The following is a 25251-nucleotide window of genomic DNA, read 5'->3' as shown; positions in this document are numbered from 1 at the left end:
CCTGCCACACACCTATGTACTTGTATAGATTAATTGCTGATACTCTTTCCAGTCTATTTGGTATTATTATAAAAGCAACTCTCTTACTCTGAGTTTCAGCAGATCTTAGAAGAAAAAAATTGGTTAAATCAAAATAATTGCCTTTTTGCAAGATTCAAACCAGCAAGTAGAGAGAAAAAAACTGGTTTGCTGGTAACTACTACTAAATACAAGTTCTCTACACCAAATACTGTCATTTTCCAGCTTAAAGTGACAACATAAAAACAAGATGGGGGGGGGTCAGTTTCCCATGCAAGTCACTATGGTTTCTTTCCTTACTTTCCTTATTTCCTCCCACTGTGCACTCAGAACACCAAAGACATCTATGGCAAACGTTCAGACAACTGAAGGACCTCCAAAATGCTATTCACTTCACTGGCATGAACGCTGAAGTTACTGCAAGGTGATTAAAAAGCATTCAATGTTCCGACCAACTAAAGATTGTCAACACCACGGTGCATGTACACACCTGCACAAGACTTATCAGTCTTCATGTTCACGACTGAAACGACCCGTTTTTGAGTTGAGACGATAAAACAGTAAGTAGGATGTGGTAGTTAATAACATGGGCTCTGGAATCAGACTGTCCTGTTTCCCAGTCATAGCTCACTCACATGTTAGCTGCAAGGCCTTGGACAAGTTACTTAATCTCTCTGCGCATCAGTTTCCACATCTGTAATAAGGGTTCACAGTTCCTACAGGACAAGGTTACCATGAAAACTACAAGAGACCACACCAGGGAGAAGGAGAAGGAGGAAGATGAGTACAATGACATTCTTTGTCAGCAATTAGTATCTGTGTTTTATAAAAAGGAAAAATGGCTGGAAATACCTCTATTTAGCGTTTAGTAGATCCTAGCCCACTTTCTGAACGTTCCTAGCCCACTTTCTGAACGTAAGTCAGTGAAGTACGTATCAAAGCCCAGTCACCCTTTCCAACAGTACCTTGAAAAGGAAATCTATCCCCTATTAAAATTGAGGGAGGGGGATTTATATTTGATAACTAAAACAAAGAACCACTTCAATTAAGTTCATCTTAGACCCCCTCCAGCTATATTTTCCCTTCAAGATATACTTTTAATCCAAAAGTATTTCCCACATAACTTCCTGGAAATCCCAGAAAGTTTTATCCACTAGTTTGTCCTCAAAACACAGCAAGATGCACAGCCCACAGGAAGCACAGTTTATAGCTATTTATTTAAAAAACAAAAACCCAGCTATATAATGTTTCCCGTATGGTCTCAGTACTTCAGACCACACTTCCTGAACCCTCCTGACACCTTACAGGGAGAGGTGCTACTGCACTGTGAGTGCAGTTCTGTGATTGTTCTCTCAAGTGACCAGAGGCAACTGCACATGAGAACCTTCCTCAGCCCTCCTATGCTGATGTGGGAAGTGGCGGAAGGGGTGACCGCCATCTCAGAATGCCAATGTTCACCACTGTAGAGCCCCATACAGCAAGTGCTGAGGGAACCCTTACTCCTTCCACGTGGAGGCAATGAAGGGGAAAGGGAGGCTATAGTTGCTTTTTTATATTTGTTTTCCATAAAAATTTCATTTGTAGAAAGGAATCTATGCTGAAAAGTTGAAAACCTCATTGTTGTAGCCCAATACCTTGATTTCAGGCAGGAACCAGCTGACCCCAGACACATCAAGGCCCCACAGCAGAGCTCGAGCTCCATCAGGCCCTTCTAGCCCCAAGACCAGCACCTAAGGGAGCCTGCCTCTCCACCAGGCAGCCTCTTCAAAGCTCCTTGCAGCCACTCCTTCTCATTCCATGTGAAAGACATTCACAACCATCATTTGTGAATGTGCAAACTTTTGTTTCAGTCTTTTTTTTATCTACCCATCTTCAGATTTGCATCAAGAATAGGAAAAAGCGTTGACAACTTTTCCATTTATTTCAACGTTTTCCTTTTGCTACACAGTAATATGCTCAAGGATTCTAGTCTTTGAGACAAGGAACACATACAGAATGAGAGATTCTTTCAGTTGGTATGCATAAGAACGTCAAAATATTTTAATAGGTAGATGTTTATTTCTTATGATTTAGGGAATCAAATCCATGAGTTAATGAACATTATTTGCTTAAGATGAGGCACATGGAATCTCCTCACACAAAATGCATTAATAACACACTCAAGGGTTCAACCCCGTGAATGTCTAAAATCCTAAGTAAATGAACTTTTAATCTTAGATGATTTGAAAATATGTAAAAATGATTAAAATAGAATGCCCATTAACATTCTCAAAGCCTTTTATTTTCACTTAATTGACAAAATCTATTTTGAGTGAACTGTTTTAGTCTTGCAAAGTTGGTATTTAATTTGCTTTTTTAACCTACTGTACTTAAGTTTTTACCATTACCTAATATTTATGACTTATATTTCTGTTTTTATTGTTATTGTTCTACTTGGGACAAGAGACGGTTTCCCATTTATGGTAATATCATAATGAGTGGAGACATATCACAAATTATCAGATCACTGGATATAGCAAAACCATGAAAGCCCTGAGCAAATGAATGAAACCTGAAAAACATTTTATTAAACCTCAGGAAAACAAGAGCATACTTACCTAACCTTTGTATTTATACTTTCCAGGTCTTTTCCTAGGCTGAATATTACAAATATTTACACTATGTATCAAGTATTCATTTGAATGGGAGACATGTTTGGTTCAACCACTAACAATTACTAAAGGACACTGCTATTCATCCAGATCCTTCTCGACAGCCAAGAGGCTTCTCATCCTCTTCAGCCACTACAGTGTGGTTACTATGGGCATAAGCTTTCAATATGAATAATTTGCTATAAAGAGTGCCTCATACAGTGTGAGAATCAAGGAGTGTCTTTGACATATTTAATAATCTATGACTAAGAGTCTTACAATTAAAATGGATTGTCAAAGCAACATTTCTGGGATGTAGTAGCACAGTCACCAGTACAGGGTGGACACTTGTGAAATCTATTAAATACAATAAAGTAAAAGCGGATATTATAATTTAAGATAGTATCTCAACTGTCTTTTTTGGATGTAACTATGTCACACACAAAAAAGGTTTCTGGAGAAAAAAGTGGCTTCTGTACTCTGGCACCCATAGAATTTAGGTTTGAGAACACATTTGTCACTTCAAACACATGGTTATTTAATTATCTTTTAAAATGGATATGCTTTCCCTAAAATCACAAGCTTTTCCTTCATTTAAAGCAAACCCAGGAAAGGAAAGCTGAAGACCCTGCAGCCCTTCCAAAGAGAGAAGTGGGAGAGGTTCACCTTGCATCTGCCACACTTGCCTCACGAATTTTTTCTTCCACTGAGTCAGCTCCCATTAAGCTGGAGGGGAAAATCACGACCCCAAGGCTTTTAAAGGCTAAAGGGTAGACCTGTCACACTTCAGCCAGGCCAAGGAGAAGGGAATGAACAGGTAGGATGACCAGAAACCATTTCTCAATGCACATCTAGCCTGGTGAGGCTATCTCCTTTGAGCTAAGAACCCCTCATTCACAGGGGAGGGGACCCCTCCTAAGTGATTTCAAATACTAGTTAACAAAAGGCCACAACATGCTATCTAAAAACAAGTTTCAGAATTGCTTACTTGTGGGACGTCCTCTTCTTCATCATGTTTGCAGATACGCCAGCATGGCCTATAAGAGAGGTGAGTACACAGTCAATGAACACTGGATATTAAAATACTTTAGAACTCAGGAAAAACTTAACTTCTGAAAAGCTGCTACAGAGAGTATGAAAAGAAAATAATTCATTAACAGCCAACATGTAAGAAAGCCATCTGTTTACTTAACTCTGAAGGAGGAGATATACAGAAAGGATTCTAGGAAGACAAACTGGCAGAGGCAACAGCTCTCCACCCCGCAAATCAGCCATAAAAAGCACAAAACCAGAATTGCATGGACAAAAACTACATCCCCAAAAAGCAACAATCCCAGCCATAAAGTACTAAATGGTACAGAACAGTCTTCCTGTCATAAACAACTAGAAAACAGGACAAAATATATGAAATACCTGGTTTCAGACAATGAGAGGAAAGGAAACACAGACCTATGGGACCTGGCAGCAGAACAGCAAATGAGGAGAGCCCTGCATGGACTCTGACTTCACTCCTGGAAGCAATTTAAGGACAATGGTATCTGAAGGGGGAATCAAGATGAACACTGTGCTTCTGTCAAATTGCAAGTCAGTCTGGAGTTGGAGACGGTGGGGTGGCTGGAATTTGTGAAACTGAGTGTGGGCAAGGAGGCATCTACTCAGGAGGGGAGCTTCCAAAAGGCTGCATTTGTGGGGAGGGGGTCTTAAGTCTTCAACTAAACACAAATCTGCACATATACAATTCTGAGAAGTCACAAAGGGATAAAGTTGTTCAGATTCCATCAGCCACCTCTTGAACACTTGAGGCAAGCAATAAAAATGGCAAAAGGTGGTCCTTACTAGAATTCTGAGAGAGACCTGGAACAAAGGCCACTGTAGATACACCGGCAGCACCTGCTTGCCACAACTGATTTCAACCCTCTTTAATGGACATCAACAAAGGCCCCATACTCAACAACACAACATTTCAAGTGTCTAACACCCCATCAAAAATTATAAGACAGGCCGGGCGCAATGGCTCACGCCTGTAATCCTAGCACTCTGGGAGGCTGAGGTGGGAGGATCCCTTGAGCTCAGGAGTTCGAGACCAGCCTAAGCAAGAGCGAGATCCCATCTCTACTGAAAATAGAAAAAATTAGCCAGGCGTGGTGGCATGCATCTGTAGTCCAAGTTACAGGACTATAGACTACAGGAGGCTGAGGCAGGAGGATCGCTTGATCCCAGGAGTTTAAGGTTGCTGTGAGCTAGGCTGACCCCATAGCACTCTAGCCTGGGCAACACAGCAAGACTCTGTATCCAAAAAAAGAAAAATTATTAGACATGAAGAAAAGTAGCAGATTGTAACCCCATAATCAAGTGAGCTACAGCTGAAATGAAGTATATATAGCAGGAAAGGACATTAAGAGACCTTTAATAAGTATGTTCATATATTCAAAGAAAAATTCAAATACTTAAAATAGAAAAATGGAAAGTATAAAGGAAACAAAACTAGGGGAAAATAAATGATCTAAAATTAAAAATTAACTGAAAGTAATTAATAACAGAACAGACTCTGCATCAGTGACCTCTGGGACAGTATCAACTGGCCAAACACAGAGGAAACCAGACTCCATTAAGAGTGGAGAAACAGTGAGGGGGAAAAAATAATGGCAGAAAGTTGTCTGGATGTGATAAAAAGCATGCAAACACAGAGCCAACAAGCTCAACAAAGCCAAAGAAAGATCAAAAACAAAGGAAACCACACCATAGCACTTTCTAATCAAATTCCTAAAAACCACTGATAATGAGAATATTTCAAAAACTGCTAAAGGCCAGGTGTAGTGGCTCATGCCTGTAATTCTAGCACTCTGGAAGGTTGAGGCGAGAAGATCACTTGAGGTCATGAGTTTGATACCAGCCTGAGCAAGAGTGAGGTCCCCGTCTTTACCAAGAATAGAAAAAATTAGCCAGGCGTCGTGGCGAGTGCCTGTAGTCCCAGCTACTCGGGATGCTGAGGCAGGAGAATTGCTTGAGCCCAGGAGTTTGAGGTTGCAAGTCAATTATGATGAAGCCACTGTATTTTACCCAGGGCAACAAAGTGAGACTCTGTCTCTCTCACACACACACAAAAGCTAAAGAATGGAAGACATTAAATATAGAGAAACAAAAATATTAAATAAATCTGGCTCCAGAACTGTTGTCAGAAACAACGTAAGCCAGAAGACAGAGGAATAAATCTTTAAGGAGCTACAAAATAAGCAAACCAACCCACCTATAGGCTTAGAATATCATATCCAGCAAAAATACTTTCCAGTGGCAACATGCTGGTAAGTACATTACGTGAAAATAGTCTAACTGTACCAATTAAGAGACTGTAGATAAAGGAAAGAACCAATTATTAATATCAGGCAAATGAACTTCATAACAAACAATATTACCACAGATCAAAAGAATATTTCAAAATAAAAGGGTCAATTAATCAAGGAGCCATAATAATCTTTAATACATATGAACCCAATTACAGACTACTGAAATACATGAAGCAAAAACTGACAGAATTGAAGACAAAGACACATCCATAATTATACTTAATTACACAACTCTCTTCTCTCAGCAACTGATATGACAAGTGGGAAGAAGATCTGAAAGGATGAAGACATGAACATCATGAACAGCCAGCCTGACTTCGCTGACATTTATAGAAAACTAAACCAATAATGCCTAAATACACATTTTTCCCAAGTTCGCATGGAAACATTCACTCAGATACACCATATTGCTGAGACGTAATACAAGCCTCAATACACTTATAACAAATTGAAATCATACAAAGTATATTCTCTAATATTCTCACATTAGAATTAAACTAGAGACAAATAATAAAAAGCCATGTGGAAAATTCCCAAGTATTTGAAAATTAAATTGAAAAACCTACGGTTCAAAGACAAAATCACAATGAAAATTTCAAATATTTTAAATAGAATAAAAATGAAAACACAATGTATCAAAATCTGTGGGATGTAGCAATAGCAGTACTTGCTATATTCATCAGGAATGCACACTTAAATGAAAAAGTATGAAGATATGAACTTCTTACCATAAAGTCAGAATAGTGGTTCCTCTGAGTAGAGGAGGAAGCTGAGATTGGGAAGAGATACAGGGAGGCTTCTGCAAAGTTCTCTCTCCTTGGCCTTATATTAAGTTGTGCATTTTTTAAAAATACAAATTCCTGTATTAATGTCACATTTACAATTTTTAAAAGCTAACTCAATAAAGGCGATACATGGCCAGCTGGTGTAAATGAAAGATTACCGTCCTAGTTCAGAGATAAAGATGGTGAGACAGGGGCCTGAGTGCTAAAAGAGCCACTCGGCCCATTTCACCCAGCACATGCACATGCACTGAGAGGCAGTCAGAAGCTTGATGATAGCTAATAGGTGAAGAATTAAGTATGTGATGGCCCCAAAGAGTGAAGACAAGACACAGACTGGCAGCAGCAGACAAGGATGAAGGAGATTAGAAATGAAAAAAGGAGAAGTAAAAGTAAAGAATTCATTCAAGGTCTACTGGAACTGCACCAGGTATCAAGATCCCCTTCCCACTCCCCAACACACATATACCCACACAGGATATACTGAGTACTGGCTTCCAGGACAGGGGCCTCAAATGCTAAACATCACCATTATGTCCTCAAGAGTTAACCTTTTCACATTTAGAGAAAAAAAAAAGAATCTTCTTTTATCAGCCAAGAAAAGGTAAGCCATTTATAATCAAATAATCCTTTAATAAGTTGTCTAGTCTGGTATATAAAGAGCTTTTGAAGTTAAATTTGTTCCAACAAATAAAAAGCTGAACAAACTAAAAAAAATCAACAACTGTTCTTAGATTGGTCAAAGAATTGAGGTCACAGATCAAACAATTGGCACCCAAATTGGAGAGAGAGATAGGTGGATAGAGAATCACAACTTACTGGACCAGAAATCTTCACAAGAACCAGTGCCATGGTAGGAAACCTCAACTGTATCTGACATTGCTGAAGGGTCAGTGTGGACAATTCTGACAGTTAAAAACTCCCCGGGGGAATGGGAGAGACACATGGACAAACACACCACACTACTCTTAGGAGGGCCCCCATACTGTCCTGAGTTTTACTTCTAGGAACTAGAGAACCTGGTCAAGCCATCCTGTCCCACAAGGGGTGAGGGTGAGGTAGACTGAGAAGCACATGTGAGGTCCCAGTCCAGGGGCACAGGTTCAACAAAAAACTGAGACCTAATCATAGGACTACAGAATGCTTCCCCTCCCACTACACCTTACCACCACACTACTAAAATCTACTTACAACAACAGCTCCTTTCGCCTGGACATCATAGGCATTTTTCAACAAAAAATGAAAAGGGCATGTTAAAATACAAAAAGCACAGTTTGAAGAGACAAAGCAAGCAATAGAATCAGACTCACATATAGCAGGGATGTTGGAATTAACAGACCACAGATTTATAATAACTATGATTAATATGCTAAGGTCTCTAATGGATAAAGTAAACAGTGTGCAAGAACAGATGAGTAGTATAAAGAGAGAGAAATTCTAAGAATAAAAATGCTACAGATAAAAAAACAATATAATAGACATAAAGAATGCCTTTCATATGTTCATCAGCAGACTGGACTGGGCTGACCAAAGAATCTCTGAGCTTAAGGACATGTCAATAGAAATATCCAAAACTGAAAAGCAAAGTGCAAGTGCAAAAGGCATAACTTACACATTATGGAAATACAAGGAGAAGAAAGAAACAAACAGAAGCAATACTTGAAGCAATGACTGAGAATTTCCCAGATTAATGTCAGACACCAAACCACAAATCCAAGAAGCTCAGAGAACACCAAGCAGGAGGAATGCCAGAAAATACCTCACCTGAGGCGTATCATACTCAAACAGCAGAAAATCAAAGATTAAAAAAGAATAAATTGAAAGAAGCCAGAGGGGGAAAAAACACCTCACCACAGAAGAACAAGACTTCTTCACACTAGACTTCTCCTCAGAAACCATGCAAGCAAAAAGAGTGGAGTGAAACAGTTAAAGTGTTGAGAGAAGAAAAGCCATGCACCTACAATTTTGTATCCTACAGAATTATTCTTCAAAGAGGAGAAAAAATGACTTTCTCAGACAAATATTGACAAAACTTGTCACCAACAGACCTGCCTTGCAAGAAATGTTAAAAGATGATCTTCACAAAGGAGGAAAATATACGTCAGAAGCTCAGATCTACATAAAGAAAGAACATTAAAGAAGGAATAAATGAAGGTAATATAAAAAACTTATTTTTCTTAATTGATCTAACTGGTAACAGTTTGCTTAAAATATTAGCAACAGTGTATTCAATTATGTATACTTGTGTGCATATTATTGCTATCATTCATTTCATTTATATGTACACACATACACAAAGTGAAATGAATGACACCAATGATACCACCAGTCTGGAGGGAGCAATAAGGAATATGATGATCCCTTAGTATCACCAGGGAACTGGGTCGAGGACCCCCTCAGATAAAAAAAAAAATCCATAAATGCTCAAGTCCCTTATATAAAATGGTGAAGTAGGCTGGGTGAGATGGCTCATGTCTGTAATCCCAATACTTTGGGAGGGCAGGGAAGGAGGGTCACTTGAGGCTAGGAGTTTGAGACCAGCCTGAGCAAGAACAAGAACCCCGTATCTACCAAAAATACAAAAATTAGCCAGGCGTAGTAGCATGAGCCTATAGTCCCAGCTACTTGGGAGGCTAAGGCAGGAGTATCACTTGAGCCCAGGAATTCGAGGCTACAGTGAGCTATGATTGCCACTGCATACCAGCCTAGGCAACAGAGGGAGATCTCGTCTCTAAAAAAAAAAAAAAAAACACCAATTAAAAGAGAGCGTCAGAACAGATAAAAACCGCCAATATGCAACCTCATGCTGTCTACAAAAAATCCACTTTAAATATAAAGATACATAGATTAAAAGTCAATAGATGGAGAGAAGATACAGCATGCTACCAATAATCAAAAGAAAGTGGGCAGCTATATTAATTTTAGACAAAGCAGAGTAAGGAGTTATCAGGGATAAAGGGAGGCATTACATAATCATTAAAGTGTCAACCCTCCAAGAAAACATAACAAACCCTTACTCTGTATGTGCCTAACAAACAGAGCATCAAAGTATGTGAGGGGAAAACTCATGGAATCTCACAGAGAAACAGATGAATCCACTACAGGGTATCCCTTATCCAAAATGCGAGGGACCAGAAGTGTTTTTTTGTTGGTTTTTTTTTTTGAGATACAGTCTCGCTCTGTTGCCTGGGCTAGAGTGCCGTGGCATCAGCCTAGCTCACAGCAACCTCAAATTCCTGGGTTCAAGCGATCCTCCTGCCTCAGCCTCCCGAGGAGCTGGGACTACAGGCATGCGTGACAATGCCCGGCTAATTTTTTCTATATATATATTTTAGCTGTCCAAATCATTTCTTTCTATTTTTAGTTGAGACAAGGTCTCGCTCTTGCTCAGGCTGATCTTGAGCAATCCTCCCGCCTCGGCCTCCCAGAGTGCTAGGATTACAGGCGTGAGCCACCACGCCCGGCCCAGAAGTGTTTTGAATTTCTGGGATATCCTGGGAATGAGACCCAAGTCTAAACATAAAAATTCATTTCTGTTTCATATATACCTTATACACATATCCTGAAAGTAATTTTATACAACAGTTTAAATAATTTTGTACATGAAACAAAGTTTGTATACACTGAACCATCAGAAAGCAAAGGGGTGACTATTTCAGCCACTTGCATGGGCAATCTGTGGTTGTTTCACATCACCATTGTTTCTGACTCTGAATTTACATGGTATTGACAACAAACATTTTCTTACATTTATTCACACATAAATTCCTAACAGTAAAAAATATGACACACCATCAATACAGAGAAAAAACAATGTGTTCAGGGTAACTAAACAGTATAGATAGTAGCATCACCAGAATATCTGCATCAGCTGCTAAACAACTGCAACAACAAAGATAGGCGCTTTCAGTCTTTACCTACAATGCTGTGTTTAAAAGGTACATGAGTGATTTTTAGGTGAGAAGAAACATCAGAAGCAGGTGAGGGACCCAGAAGGGGGTCCTCCAGGGATGAGGAGACATTGTGCTGAAAGGCTTTTTAAAAGTTTCCTCCAGAGTCATCTGACTCATTAACAATGGGTCTTCTCTCTGATTTTATAAACTGATATGATTTCTGGTTCTGTTATGAATGAATATCACTCAGTAAGCCCATGACACGTTTTCATTACATCATCTACAGGCATTTTTTCTGCAGTGTCAACGTCATCTTCATTGCCCACCTGTGGTATTATGATGGTTCTCAGAAAGTTTCAGATGTTGAAGTATTTTGGATTTCAGATTTTTGGATTAGGGATGGTCAACCTGTATTATAGTTTTAGACTTTAACATCCCTCTATCAGTAATGGACAGATCTAGAAGGCAGAAAATCAGTAAGGACATACTTGAACTCAACAGCACTCTCAATCAATTGGATATAATTGACAACTACAGACTTTCACCCAATAGCAGAACAAAAATTCTTCTCAGGCTCATGTGGAAAATCCACCAAGAATTATAAGCCATAAAACACACCCTAACAAATTTAAAAGAATAGAAATCATATAACGTATGCCCTATACCATGATGGAATTAAACCAGAAATCAGTAATAGAAAGATAGCTGGAAAAGCTCAAAATACGTGCAGATTAAAATCCTTCTAAACACATGGGTCAAAGAAGAAATTTTAAAATATTTTGAACTAAATAAAAATGAAAACACAATTTACCAAAATGTAGGATGCGGCAAAAGCAGTGCTTAGGAGGAAATTTATAGCAATGAATTCATGCATTAGAAAAGAAGAAAGACTAAGATCAATAATCTATACTTCCATCTTAGGAAACAAGAAAAAGAAGGGCAAATTAAATCCAAAGTAAGAGGAGGAAAAGAAAATTATAATAATTAGAGTAGAAATCAATAAAATTGACAATCAGAAATCAATACAGAAAAATTAACAAAACCAAAAGCTAGTTCCTTAAAGAGATTAATAAAACTAATAAATTCTCTAGACAGGCTAAGAATAGAAAGAAGACACAATTACTAATATGAAAACTCAAAGAGGTGACAACACTATAGATCCCATGTACAAGATCTACAAAAGGAAAGTTATGGTTGCTCCAAGTGCAGTGGTGTTTACAACTAATTCAACACAACTAGTTATAGACTCCTCTGTTCCTCCTCCACTCCCACTGTTTCACTTGACCACCACCACCAACAACAAAAAAGGAAAATTATAAAACCCACATGAAAGAAATCAAAGAACTGTATAAATGGAGGGACATTCCATATTCATGGATAGGAAGACTCAATTCTGTCAAGATGTCAATTCTTTCCAACTTGATCTATAGATTCAAGCAATCCCAATCAAAATCTCAATAAATTATTTTGTGGCTATCATGATAACTGGTTCTAAAGCTTATATGGAGAGGCAAAAGACCTTGTATAGCCAACACAATACTGAAGCTGAAGAACAAAGTCAAAGTGCTGACACTACCGAACTTCAAAACTTATATAAAGCTAAAGTGTAGTACTGGTGGAAGAAAAGACAAATAGAGCAATGGAATAGAATAGAAAACCCAGAAATAGTTGAATATAAATATATTCAACTGATCTCTTGATTACAAAGAAAAGGCAATATAATGGAGAAAAAAGACCCATTTTCAACAAATGGTGCTGGAACAACTGGACATCCATACGCAAAAAAAAAAAAAAGAAGAGGGGGAAGGAGAAAAGGAATGAATCTAGGCACAGACCTTATACCCTCCACAAAAATTAAGTCAAAATGGATCATAAAACCATGTGTAAAACACAAAACTATAAAACACCTAGCAGATAACAGGAGCAAATCTTATGGCAATGACATTTTACATACAACACCAATGGCACAATCCATGAAAGAAAAAATAGATAAGCTGGACTTCATTAAAATTAAAAACTTAACACTGCAAAAGATACTGTCAAGGGAATGAGAAGACAAGCCACAGATTAGGAGAAAATATTTGCAATGGCATATCTGATTCTAAAAAGTGTTACTGAAAATATACAAAGAACTCTAAAAACTCAATAATAAGAATATTAACAATATCATTAAAAAAACAGGCAAAAGACCTGAACAGGCACCTCACACCAAAGAATATTTACAGATGGCAAATAAGCTTTTGAAAAGAGATAGTGTTTCTGGTGATTTCAGACCAACAAAAGTTCAAGAACCATGCTCAACATCATATGTCATTAGGGAATTTCAAATTAGAACCAAATACCACTACACATCTATTAGAAAGGCCAAAATCCAAAACACTGACAACACCAAATGCGAGCAAGGCTATGGAACAAAAGGAACTCTTGTTCAGTGCTTATGGAAATACAGCTTGGCAGTTTCTTACTAAGTAAACATACTCTTACCATATAATCCAGCAACTGTGCTCCTTGGTATTTACCCAAATGAACTGAAAACGTATGCCTACACAAAAATCTGCACATAGATATTTACAGCAGTTTTATTCATAAATTGCCAAAACTTGGAGGCAACCAAGATGTTTCTTCAGTAAATGAATGGTTAAACTGGTACATCCAGACAATGGAATATGACTTACTGCTAAAAAGAAATGAGCTATCAAGCCATGAAAAGACATGAAGGAAACTTAAGTGCATATTACCAAGTAAAAGAAGCCAACCTGAAAAGGCTACATACTGTATAATTTCAACTATATGACATATGACATTCTGGAGAAGACAAAACTAGGGAGACAATAAAAGATCAGGGGAGAGAGGTATGAATAACAGGAGCCCAGGGGGGCAGTGAAACTATTCTGTACCATACTATAATGATGGATACATGTAATTACACACTTGTCAAAACCCACAGAAGGTATAACAACAAGAATGGACTTTGGGTGATGATGTGTCAATGGGGGTTCATCAATTGTAACTAATGGACCTCTTTCTGAGGGGATGCTGACAGTAGGGGAGGTGTAAATGTATGAGGGAAAGGGGTATATAGGAACTCTCTGTACTTTCCACTCCATTTTGCTGTGAACTTAAAACTGCTCTACAAAATAAAGTCTATTTTTAAAATCCTTTAAAAAAATGAATGAGGTACTATCTTTGAAACTCCTTTACATATCTAAAACTATTTTAAAATTAAACATTTAAAAAAATTAGTCTTATTCTTCTGTCATCAACACTGGACTAGAAGAGAGTGAATGACACCTTAAAGTTGAGGCAAAATTATTTTGAACCCTGAATTTCACACTCAGCTAAATTACCAACTGAGGGTACAGACATTTCCATACATAGATAGGCTAAAATTTATATTTCACATACATCTTCTTTGGAAGTTACTGGAGTATATATCATTCAGGAAATAAGAGAGAAAAGCAACATAAATACATAGGATCCAAAACACCATAGATGCAACCTAGGACTGCAAAAGTTCCAGCATGACTTCTGTGATGTAGGCTGAAAGGCCCACACAGATAGGAGTAAGAAACCAGGGACTCAAGGAAGGCTCTCTCCAAGAAACTGACTCCACATAACAGAAGGCTAAGAAGTAAGAAGGATAAATAACCCATTATCACTGAAATAAAGGTTAGTAACTCTGACATAAAAAGAGCTTGTAAAAGTAAAGATAAAAAAATGGATGTGCTAACAAAAAAGGCCAAATGGGCCATTACAGGACAAGGTATTCAGCCTTATACATAAAACTAAACAAAGACACCATTTCTTACCCATAAGACAGACAAAAATCCACATTTGACAACATATGCCACTGGCAAGACTGTGGCAAGAGAAAAACTCTTATATATTGCTAGTAAAAATGTAAAATGGTACAGAGTCCATGGCGGGGAATCTGGTGACATCTCACAAAATTACACAAGAATTTAAGATTTGATGTAATTCTACTTCCAGAAATTTACCCAGTGACACAACGGTAAGACATATGGACAAAGCTAGTCACTGCAGCTATTACCTCCTGCACCAGCAAAAGAAACACAACCAAAATGTTCAGTAATAATAGGAATTAACTAACATGGTATATTCACACAATTGAGTACAATTCATTTGTAAAAAATAATGGGAAAAATCCCTATGTACTGCTAAGGAGTGGTCACCAATAAACATTGTTTTTTGTTGTTATTATTATTATTATTATTTTTTTTAAGAGACAGAGTTTTTCTCTGTTGCCCAGGTTGGAGTGTAGCAGTACAGGGAAAGCTCACTGTAACCTCAAACAGATAGGGTCTCAAACAATCCTCCTGCCTCAGCCTCCCAAGTAGCTGGGACTACAGGTGCGAGCCACCACACATGGCTCATTTTTTTTTATTTTTGTAGAGATGAAGTCTATGTTGCCAGGCTGGTCTTGAACTCCCAGCCTCAAGCGATCCTTCCACCTCAGCCTCCCAAGGCACTAGGATTACAGGCATGAGCCACCACGACTGGCCCAATACATGTTAAATAAAAACATCAAGTAACGGAAGAGCAGGTAACTGCATATATACTAACTGGGCACTGATGTCAGTTTGTCACCGAAAGTAGGTTTATATCATCCATGTGGGAATCACTGGTTTTTCCAGTGGAAAACAGAGAAAGATCCTTTATGAGGTAACTTCATTACATCTATTTGTTGAAGTAAGAAAAGAAATAGAACCCTGATTTACAGAACTATGACTCTAGAACAGTTCAACTGTACTAAACCATGATATTCAGGAGAAATGAAATACAACAAAAACGGTCTAACAAAGGATCATTCAGATGCAGTTCCAAAATAAGACCAACTATTTTAACTGAATTTTGTGTAGACTCAGATGCTCCAATGATAAGGACCAATGTCCAATCCAGCAACTCATTTGGATTAGAAATTCTAACCAATCTTGATCCACATCACACTTCCTGACTTCCAACCCTATGACTTATTCCTCCCCTTTAAGTATAATTAAGTTTTCACTTAAGATCACCGTGGATAGGCCGGGCGTGGTGACTCACGCCTGTAATCCTAGCACTCTGGGAGGCAGAGGCGGGAGGATCATATGACCTCAGGAATTCGAGACCAGCCTGAGCAAGAGCGAGACCCTGTCTCTACTAAAAGTAGAAAGAAATTAGCTGGACAACTAAAAATATATTGAAAAAATTAGTTGGGCACGGTGGCACATGCCTGTAGTCCCAGGTACTTGGGAGGCTGAGGCAGGAGGATTGCCTGAGCCCTGGAGTTTGAGGTTGCTGTGAGCTAGGCAGACGCCACAGCACTCTAGCCCAGGCAACAGAGTGAGACTCTGTCTCAAAAAAAAAAAAAAAAGATCATGGATAGATTCCAGGAAACTCTGCCTTTGAGCAAGACAACATAAAGCAGGTCCTCGGGATAACATCATTTGTTGGATGTTGTTTCCTTACAACATTGATGAGGAAAAAAAGAAAATTAGTTTTGTTCCCTTACAGTCAAAGTTTCCAAGAGCCTACGACGACATTAAGTGAGGACTCACTGTACTGTCTCTTTTAAAATTTTACTGGGAGCTGTCAATGTGATAGTCTCCCTGTTACTCAGCGAATTTTATAAGCCCAGCTTTGTAGACACACAGTGGTCTCCAGTGGTGCAGCTTCAAAAGAAGGTAAAGTAGTAAAAACTATAAAACTATATAACTTTAAGGGAGAAATCAGAAAGTCTGAGAGATGAGCCCCTATCTGTGATATGAATACCAACTACCATCACCCAAGCAGGAAATGTGACAATCCATTTCTAGAAGAAACCTTCACAAATACAAACCCTTGGAGTCCAATAATGTAAGTGAAGTCTACCAGGCAACAAGGGCCACTTTCTCACACACAGTTTCTCATCAACTTCTTAAAGCCTTGCTAGAGTATCAGCCTAGAATCAAGAGGTTTAAGGAAAGCCCCCAAATGAAACAGCAACTAATAGCAAAGACACACAAATTCATAAGCAGCACAGCTAACACCAGAAAGGCTTTTATGAAAAGTCATGTATATGCCCCAAAATGGAAGCTACTTGGATGTATGAAGTAAACAAGTATGCGAATTAAAAAAAGGGCTCTTAGAAATTTAAAGTGCTGATTGAAATTAAAAAAAAAAAAAAAAAAAGAGGTTGGAAAATAGTCAATAAACTGCCCCAGAAAGAATGAGATGAAATAATTGGAAAAGAAAAAAAAAGGACCAACCTAAGAGGCCTAATACATCCAAAATAGCATATATTTCAGAGAGAAAAAATAAAATAGGAAATGATCAAAATTTCACATTGTTAAAGAATGACTCTAAAGATTGAAAGCCTGGAACAATAAACAAAAATGACACACACTGCCGTACATTCTCATAAAGTTTCAGAACACATAATTCTGTAAGTTTCAAAAAAGGAGGAAAAAACTACCAGACACACACAAAGAAAGACCAATAAAAATGGCACTCAATTTCCCTGAATAGCAACAATGAAACCCAAAGACAATGAAGAAAGAATGCCTTAAAAATTTTGACTGAATAGTATTTCCAACTCTGAATCTTAACCAACCAAAGGACTGAGCATGTCAGCAGAATAAAGACAAAGTCAATGCAAGGTCTCATAAAACTTTTATGTACGTTTTCAAAAAATGTACAATTATGTAATTATTATAGACAATTTCAGACATACACAAAAGTAGAGAATACAAATGAATTACCATGCACCCCACCTGCAGCTTTAACAACTCATTCACTGACTATTCTTACACTTCCTGATGATGTACATGTTTCACCTGACAAGAGTACGCACCAAAAAAGGGAAGCCCATGGCATCCAGGAAAACAGAGAATCAAACATAAAAAAGAGGAAAAAGGAATTTGTAGAAATATTGCATCAGGTCTAGAGAACAATCATTACAAATTAGAAAAAAGCAAAAGGTGCTAGAAAAACATGAAACAGATGGGTTACCTACCATATTTGTGCAGGAACTTATACTGACAAGGGTTTTATAAAGCTGTTGGAGAGTTTACAAGATCAAGTTTCTAAAAAATTTAAGCAAATAGGGAAAAAAGCAATCACTAAGCTCCAGGAAAACAAAATGTACCAAACAAAAAGGGTAATTATGCTGTATTACTTGACTCAACAGTGTTCAGTATTTGTGCATTAATTTTATTATAACAGAAATGGTACATATAATTTTAACCAAAAACATTACTATGAGGCCAGTAGGAGAGAAAGATGCTCTGTGAAAAGAACCAAAATCCTCAAGAGAAGTCAATACATAATAGCTAAGATAGGTGTATCAAGAAGAATTCAAATACTTTTACTATTTACAAACTTGAAAGCTAAAAATCAGAATGAGCTAAAAGTGCTACGCCTGGAGCATCTACAGTTTTTTGTTATAAGCCTTTTAACACCACTTAACTTCTTCAACCACAAATTTTTATTAATTAAATTTAATAAAACTTGATAAAAATTAAATCGAGTTTTAAAAGAAAAAATTTGAAATAATGACAAAAATATTTATTAAACATGAGTATTAGATATATGGATATCTATTTTACTATTCCCTGTACCATCACTATGATTAAAGTATGTCATAAAAGGGGAAATATTGCAACCTTTGGTAAACTAGTAAAATTACAGGCTAACACTAGGGGAAAACACGTGAAGAAACTTTACCACATACTGTAATTGTACTTACTACCCAATGTCCTTACGAATACATAAACTATTACTTTAGTGAGCAACTAAATTACAACATAACTATGTATATAAACTTAAGTTACTTTCAAAATAGATATTCCTAATATGTTGAACAAGATAAAGAGAATTTAATTTTTTTTTTTTTTTTTGAGACAGAGTCTTGTTCTGTTGCCTGGGCTAGAGTGCCGTGGCATCAGCCTAGCTCACAGCAACCTCAAACTCCTGGGCTTAAGCAATCCTCCTGCCTCAGCCTCCCGAGTAGCTGGGACTACAGACATGTGCCACCATGCCCGGCTAATTTTTTTTCTATATACATTTTTAGCTGTCCAAATCATTTCTTTCTATTTTTAGTAGAGACAGGGTCTCACTCGTGCTCAGGCTGGTCTTGAACTCCTGATCTTGAGCGATCCTCCCGCCTCGGCCTCCCAGAGTGCTAGGATTACAGGTGTGAGCCACCGCACCTGGCCTAAAATTTTAATTTTCGAATTTTTCTTGATCGCTCGTCCTCTATGTCAAAGACAGTGTCAGGCACTGGGTGTCATGGCAGGCACTGGAAGTTACCTAATCCAATCCATTTACTACTGTGGAAGTTTTAAAACATAGTCACAAATTCTGAGACACTCCTTCCATCAAGCATAGGGTCCATGCTCCCTCCCTTGAACCATGCATGGTGGGCCTCTGTGACTGCCTCAACAGAATGAAGCAGAAATGAACCTGTATGAGTTCCAAAGGTAGGACAGAAAAGGCCACACAAATGTGTCTTTCTCTTGGGATACTCTGGAAGCCTCCATGTAAAACTCCCATAAGAAAAGAGATGCCCTAGGAGGCCCAGCTATTTAAGTCCTACCAGCCCAGGACCCAGACAAGCCAGTGAAGAAGGCTTTCAGATGGCCTCTGCCTAAGGGCATACCTGAGCCACCATACCAACTCTAGAATGCATACCTGGGCTTCTTGCTGCGTAAGACAAATAAACCCCTTTTTAGGTGAATTTTCTTTTATTTGCAAATGGCCATATTCATAACAGATACAGGGCTTTAAATGCAACAGGGCATCTGTCTATGTTAACAGGAAGAGTAAGACTTAATTTTATAAACAATATTGATCAAGGGGTCAGCAATCTTTACAAAATTGGGTATACTATTGTGATACTGTGAAATGTATATTTGGTCTTCCTCCCCATTTCCTGACTTACAGCTTTTAAAACCCTTAGGATACTCTGTAATGGTGTGAGTCTTTTGTATGCTCACAAGATAACTGGTAGCTAGGGACCCCTAGATAGCTTCAGAATGGAGGATGGTTTCTAAAAGGATCAAGGCACCATTAAAGGGTAGGAGGGGCTGAAGGTTGAGTTGATCACCAATGGCCAATGACACAATCAATCATGCCTATGTAATGAAGCTTCAGTAAGAACCCAAAAGAGAAGGGTTTGGAAGAGCTTCCAGACAGGTGAACACTATCTGGAGGTTCCTAGAGAGTGGCGTGTCCATGCCTCTTCCCACATGCTTTGCCCATGCATCTTTTCCATCTAGATGCTCATGTGTATCCTTTATGATAAACCAGTAAAAGTATGTAAAGTGTTTCCCTGAGTTCTGTAAGCTGCTCTAGCAAATTAATCAAGCCCAGGAAGGATGGGAACCCCAATTTATAGCCAGTCAGTCAGAAGTTCCAGAAGCCCAGACTTGCATCTAAACTGGCATCTGAAGTAGAAGGCAGTCTTGTGGGACTGAGCCCTTACCCTGTGGGATTTGACGCTATCTCCACACAGATAGTATCAGAATTGAATTGAATTGGAACAGCACCTGCAGCAAAATTGCCTGGTTGCTGGTAAAGGGAGCAACCCATCTTTTGCTATCTCCTTAAGTATACAAAATTGAAAAAGAAGAAACAACCCCATGGTCTCTTATGCTAAAATATCTAACAAGAGGCCAACTAAAATTTACACAGAATCTGCTTTGTGTTTAGTCCTATGACATGTGCTATTAGAAATATCAGAAGAAGGAAAATGAAGACCAAAGTATTTGTCCAGATTAACAATCTCCCCCTTTTAAAAAATAACATATCTTCATTTAGTTCCTTCAGCTATACCACAGTGCACATCACTTCAATCAGCCAGCTTTCTTCCTAACAAGAAGAGGACTTCCAAATCAATAAAGAAAATAGGAGTGTTGGATTTGGAATGGTGGGCATAAAAAAAATACTTCAAATGACAGAGACCTGGAGGTTTCACCAGTCAATAAATACCACACAGCAATTCTTTCAATTAATAAGAAAAAACTTTTATCATGAACAGTATGATCAATAGTATGTTATTAAACGCACCAGGAACCTAGCTAAACACTTGACAGACATACATCTCGCAGACACATTAACAGTCCCATTTTTTACATGAGAAAAACCAAGCCTCAAGAAGACTAAGAAATGCACCAATGTTTATATAACTAATGAAAGAGAGATGGCATTCAATAAGCTCTGGGATGACTTACACTTCAGTCAGCACTACCCCAAATTAATCTTATTGATAAACAGTGGACATTTAAATCAATATTATCTTTATAAGAGAGGGGCTAAAACAAAGATATGGGGTACTTAGAAATCTCAATCCTTGTGGCTCTCCCACACAGAACTACAAATACCATAGTAAATAAATATAAGAAATAGTTCTAAGTCATACAGAAAACAATTTTATAATATTAATTTGCAACCATAATTCCCAAATTTATTTATCAAACAACCTTAAAATGTTATGACAGACATTTCAACAAATTTAGTCTAGAATGGAGAAGAATGTTAAGTCCCAAAGAAAATATCACTTACCTATTTCATAGTGTATCCTATAACATTTGTTTATCTTTGTTTTATGGGGGGTAAAAATCAGGCAAAGTCTAAACTTCTATTCGAGCTGTATTAGCTGTGTGCCACAAAAGTAAACAGTAATGTAATTTTTACTACATGTTCATTTCATTTCCATACCAGTAAAGTTCCTTCAAATAAATACACAAAAAATTCCAAGTTTATCTTTCTTCCTTAAAGCTGCTCAACATCCTAAATCTCACTAAATCCAACTCATCTGACATTTCACTTTCATTTCTTCTTTCAAAAAGAAGTAACTCTCTTATTTTAATATAATCCTATTAAACAGGCATTACAATTCACTTGCTAAATTTACCGGACATCCATAATTTGCTAGAGGGTTAAATAGAAAAAAAATTTAGTGTTACCCCTCCCTCTCAAGAAATTTAAATCTGTTTCTTCACGTTTGTATGTGTATAAAATACTAGAAATCACAAAGCTTCAAGAATGGCAAAAACCACCAAGTATGTGAAATACTCCTCAATTTTACACTTGTTTTAAATTTATTATACTAAAATATGCTCAGAACCACATCACCTACCTGCATCAGCTCTGGACCGCTGGCCAGGTGTCTTTCCGAATGGGGTCTTCATTCATCTGTATTTAAGTGAGCAGCAGAGCTGCTGGACTAGGGTGAAAATTCAATATTCTCCAATTTGAAACTTTTCACAGAATGTTAATGCTCTCGTTAATCCACCATCCAAGTGTCTCTTTTACAAGTTCAGCAAAAATACGTGAAATCACAAGCACTCTGTAAAATAGTGAAACAGTTTATTACTAGAGCATCAAGAGCGCAAAATTATGCCCAGTGAGCCATTAAACATTAACATAAAATTTTAAACACAAATATTAGCTAAAATGTACTTTGCCCCAAAGCAATTAACTTTATTTCCTAAGATCTGGGTTCCTAGAACAGGACAAAACAGAAGGGAGGAAAGGAGGCAACAGACCCTTTAGAAGAGAAAGCCTAGGACATTTGTAAGACCCAAAGTTAAGTTCCTCAGAGATCAACTGCAACACAGTATAGCTCTCTGGCTTCCCCACTCTATCCTAATGCATTTTGCTGCTAGAAATCAGAAAAGGGTGGATGCTGGGATTTCAGAGACGATTAAGACTGGCATGGCCCATCTCCCTGAAGGTACACAAAGAACCATAATGTGGGGTTGGATGACAAGCGTGTGGGCTCACCAAGGGAGGCAGAGTGGAAGGACAGAGTACGGGCAGCACAGGAAATCACACTCAAGACAGAGCACATGGCCAGGCTGAAGATCAGTAGGTCAGCAGTCTTGGGCAAGAGAAAGGATTAGTCAACAAGACTTTACTTTTCCCTCTGTGCTCACAAGCTGCCAGAAGAAAAGATCCAGTAACTTCAGAGGAGCCTCAAAGAAAGTTCCTCACCCATGCAAATGTTAAGTCATTTTATGGAAGCAGTTTATCATTTAAACTAAATTTCGTTTCAGGAGTTTACAGTCCATATAGTAAAACATATTTTCATACATGCTCTCATTAAACGTGAGAATTATCTACTACCAATTTCACTGAACCATATGACTATATTTGGTTCTTGCGTACATTAGTCTTTATGTCTACAACCTATTGCCATGTGTCCACAGGTTTAAGAATTAAAGGGAATGAATGCTTAATTAGTTGTCCAGAGACTCAAATAAAACAGCTAAAAGAATTTAAAAATCTAAAGAGGAAGGAAGAAATTAGTTTAGCTGGTAAAAATTCTCAACTATACAAAGGAAGATGGATTAAAAATCAATGATTTTATAATTCATTCATTCAACAAATATTCACTTAATGCCTACTGTTTGAAGCTTAGGGAGGCAGAGAAGACAGTGAACAAATAGATATGGAAAATATATAGTACATCAAATGGCAATAAATAACTGAGAAAAATACAGGAGCAACACCTTTTCTGAAGGTAACTCCTCCCAATGCAAGGTTGAAAGTGAGGTCTCCAGGGTTTCAAATGGCCTTCCTGAGAGCTACACCCAGTCTGTCTCACTCCGCAATGACCTGCGAAGACCAGGGCTGAGATGAAGGCCATCAGCACAACTAGTTGCTTACTCATCTTTCCCTAAGAGCCCATCCAACCGCCACACCAAGCCTCATGCCTCATATCCCTCTTTTCCCTCATTCAACTCTCTTCCTACACTGACCTATCTAAAGGGACCTTCACACCTTCTCCCAGCCTGCCCAAACCTCTCCAAAAGGCAAGTCTGTCTTCAGCAAAATGCTGTCTGCTACCACCATATGATGCTACCCACCAACAGCTCCCTCAAATGGTGGGTTGGTTGTATTTCTCACTACACATCCTTACACAATTTCTCCTACATCAAAACCTCCATTTGGAAGCATGTGCCATAACACTAGCAACAACAGCTATACCTTTCTGTTGGTCTTCTACCTATTAATCTTCCAGTTATCTGCACATACTTATTGAAGATTTTGGTGCCTGGTTTACTTCTCTTCCACCACAATTCCATCAACATTCTTGGCAACTCCAACACAGACACGTAAAATCCTTTCAACACCTGCACCCTCAGCTCTGAGATATCCTCACTTCAAACCACCCAACCCACATTTCAGCTATCTGTTTTCACAGTCAAAACCTAGAAGATTTTATCGCCAGTAACTGCAATACCCCCAAACTCTTTATTTCAAGTATCTCACACTCAATCCCAGCCCTGTCTTCTGCATACATTTCTCTCTTACCACTAGAATATTCCCATAAGCATATAGTAAACGACACAGTATTTCCCAACTTTGAAAAACATCCAATGACTCCACTCCCTTTCTCTGCTCCTCTTTACAAAACTACTTCAAAGATTAAGGAAAATTTTAATCCACACAAATATCCATTCATCCTAACTTAAAATTCATTCTACTGTGGTCTAAAGTGTGCATCCTTCTCACTAGCAGATTTAAGCTTATCTTAGCAATATTTTCTGTCGCTTTCCATTTCATTACAATTTCAAGCTGAACTTTTGTTAATCTTTAAAAATTATAAAAGAGTTGAAGGAAGAGTTGCAGTGGGGGAAGGATACAAGGAGGCTACTTGAAAAATGTAAGAACAAAAAATTTCAGATGAAAAGTCCTTCCTCATTTTTGAGTTGCAATTAATAAATACTTAACCTGCCTAATCTTACGGCAACTCCTGTTAAAACCAAAAAGAAATGTAGAGACAGATCAAAAGGAAAACATTAAAGAGCGCTAATGAAACCCTAGTTTTATTAATACTGACCATGTAATCATTTGAAAATTCAGATGAACTAGAGGTTTCCTAGAACAAATCCCACTCTCCTTTTGACTGGAAAAGGCTAAACTTAATTTCTTCAAGTTTTTTTTTTTCTTTTCAAGACATACCATCTTTAAGTTATTCTACTAAGTGGTTAATTTAGTAAATAAGAAAAACTGAAGGAATCTTTTGTTAAGAAATTTAAATGCTAAGATAGCAAAGTATCATTCTAAGACAGCAGAAGTTATAAAAAAAAAAATTTCAACTGTTATGGAAAATGCTGTCAAATGGAGCTTTATTACAAGGCCATTAAAAAAGTCCTATATTCAGAGACCCATCAACAGCTGCTAAACTATCAGGTGAAAGCTTGCTAGAGAACAGTATATGAATGGTATTGTTACTGGCCTCCCTCCGAGTGGAGGTTTTTCCAAGTTATCGGTGTTCCTTGAAGAAAAGAATTTCAGCACGCACCACCTAAGGCAGGCAAGCAAGCAAGCAAAAGCTTTATTGAAAGTGAAAGTACACTCTCAGGGACAAGAGTTGGCAGGCTCAAACAAGAACAGCTGCACTGAGAGGGGGTGGTCTTAGATCTTTTGTAGTAACTGTAGCCTTACTAATTGAAGGAAAGAATATTCAAGACTAAGGGGTTGGCTTTTACTAAGAATCTGTGTAGTAATCCCTAGAATTAGGTTCCCTACCACTTTCATATTTTATATGGCTATCTCTGGAACTGTCACTGCAATTTCAAGAGCAGAGAAATTT

At 37.9% G+C, this 25251-nt stretch overlaps 1 protein-coding gene across 1 annotated transcript in view; it reads right to left on the bottom strand.

Moving 5' to 3' along the window:
* The window catches only part of SPIN1 (spindlin 1), a 42519-nt gene extending 20534 nt beyond the window's left edge, over positions 1-21985 (bottom strand). The window contains exons 1-2 of the mRNA XM_069474007.1: positions 21787-21985; positions 3637-3685 (exon numbers count right to left, since the gene is read on the bottom strand). Of these exons, the coding sequence (XP_069330108.1) occupies positions 3637-3685; positions 21787-21838 (101 nt within the window). The 5' untranslated portion in view covers positions 21839-21985. The remainder of the gene's footprint in view (positions 1-3636; positions 3686-21786) is intronic.
* Positions 21986-25251: the final 3266 nt, after the last annotated feature.

The sequence above is a fragment of the Eulemur rufifrons genome, chromosome 7, assembly GCF_041146395.1.
Source record: "Eulemur rufifrons isolate Redbay chromosome 7, OSU_ERuf_1, whole genome shotgun sequence".
NCBI classification, from domain to species: Eukaryota; Metazoa; Chordata; class Mammalia; order Primates; family Lemuridae; genus Eulemur; species Eulemur rufifrons.
This window is presented reverse-complemented; position numbering and strand designations above follow the sequence as displayed.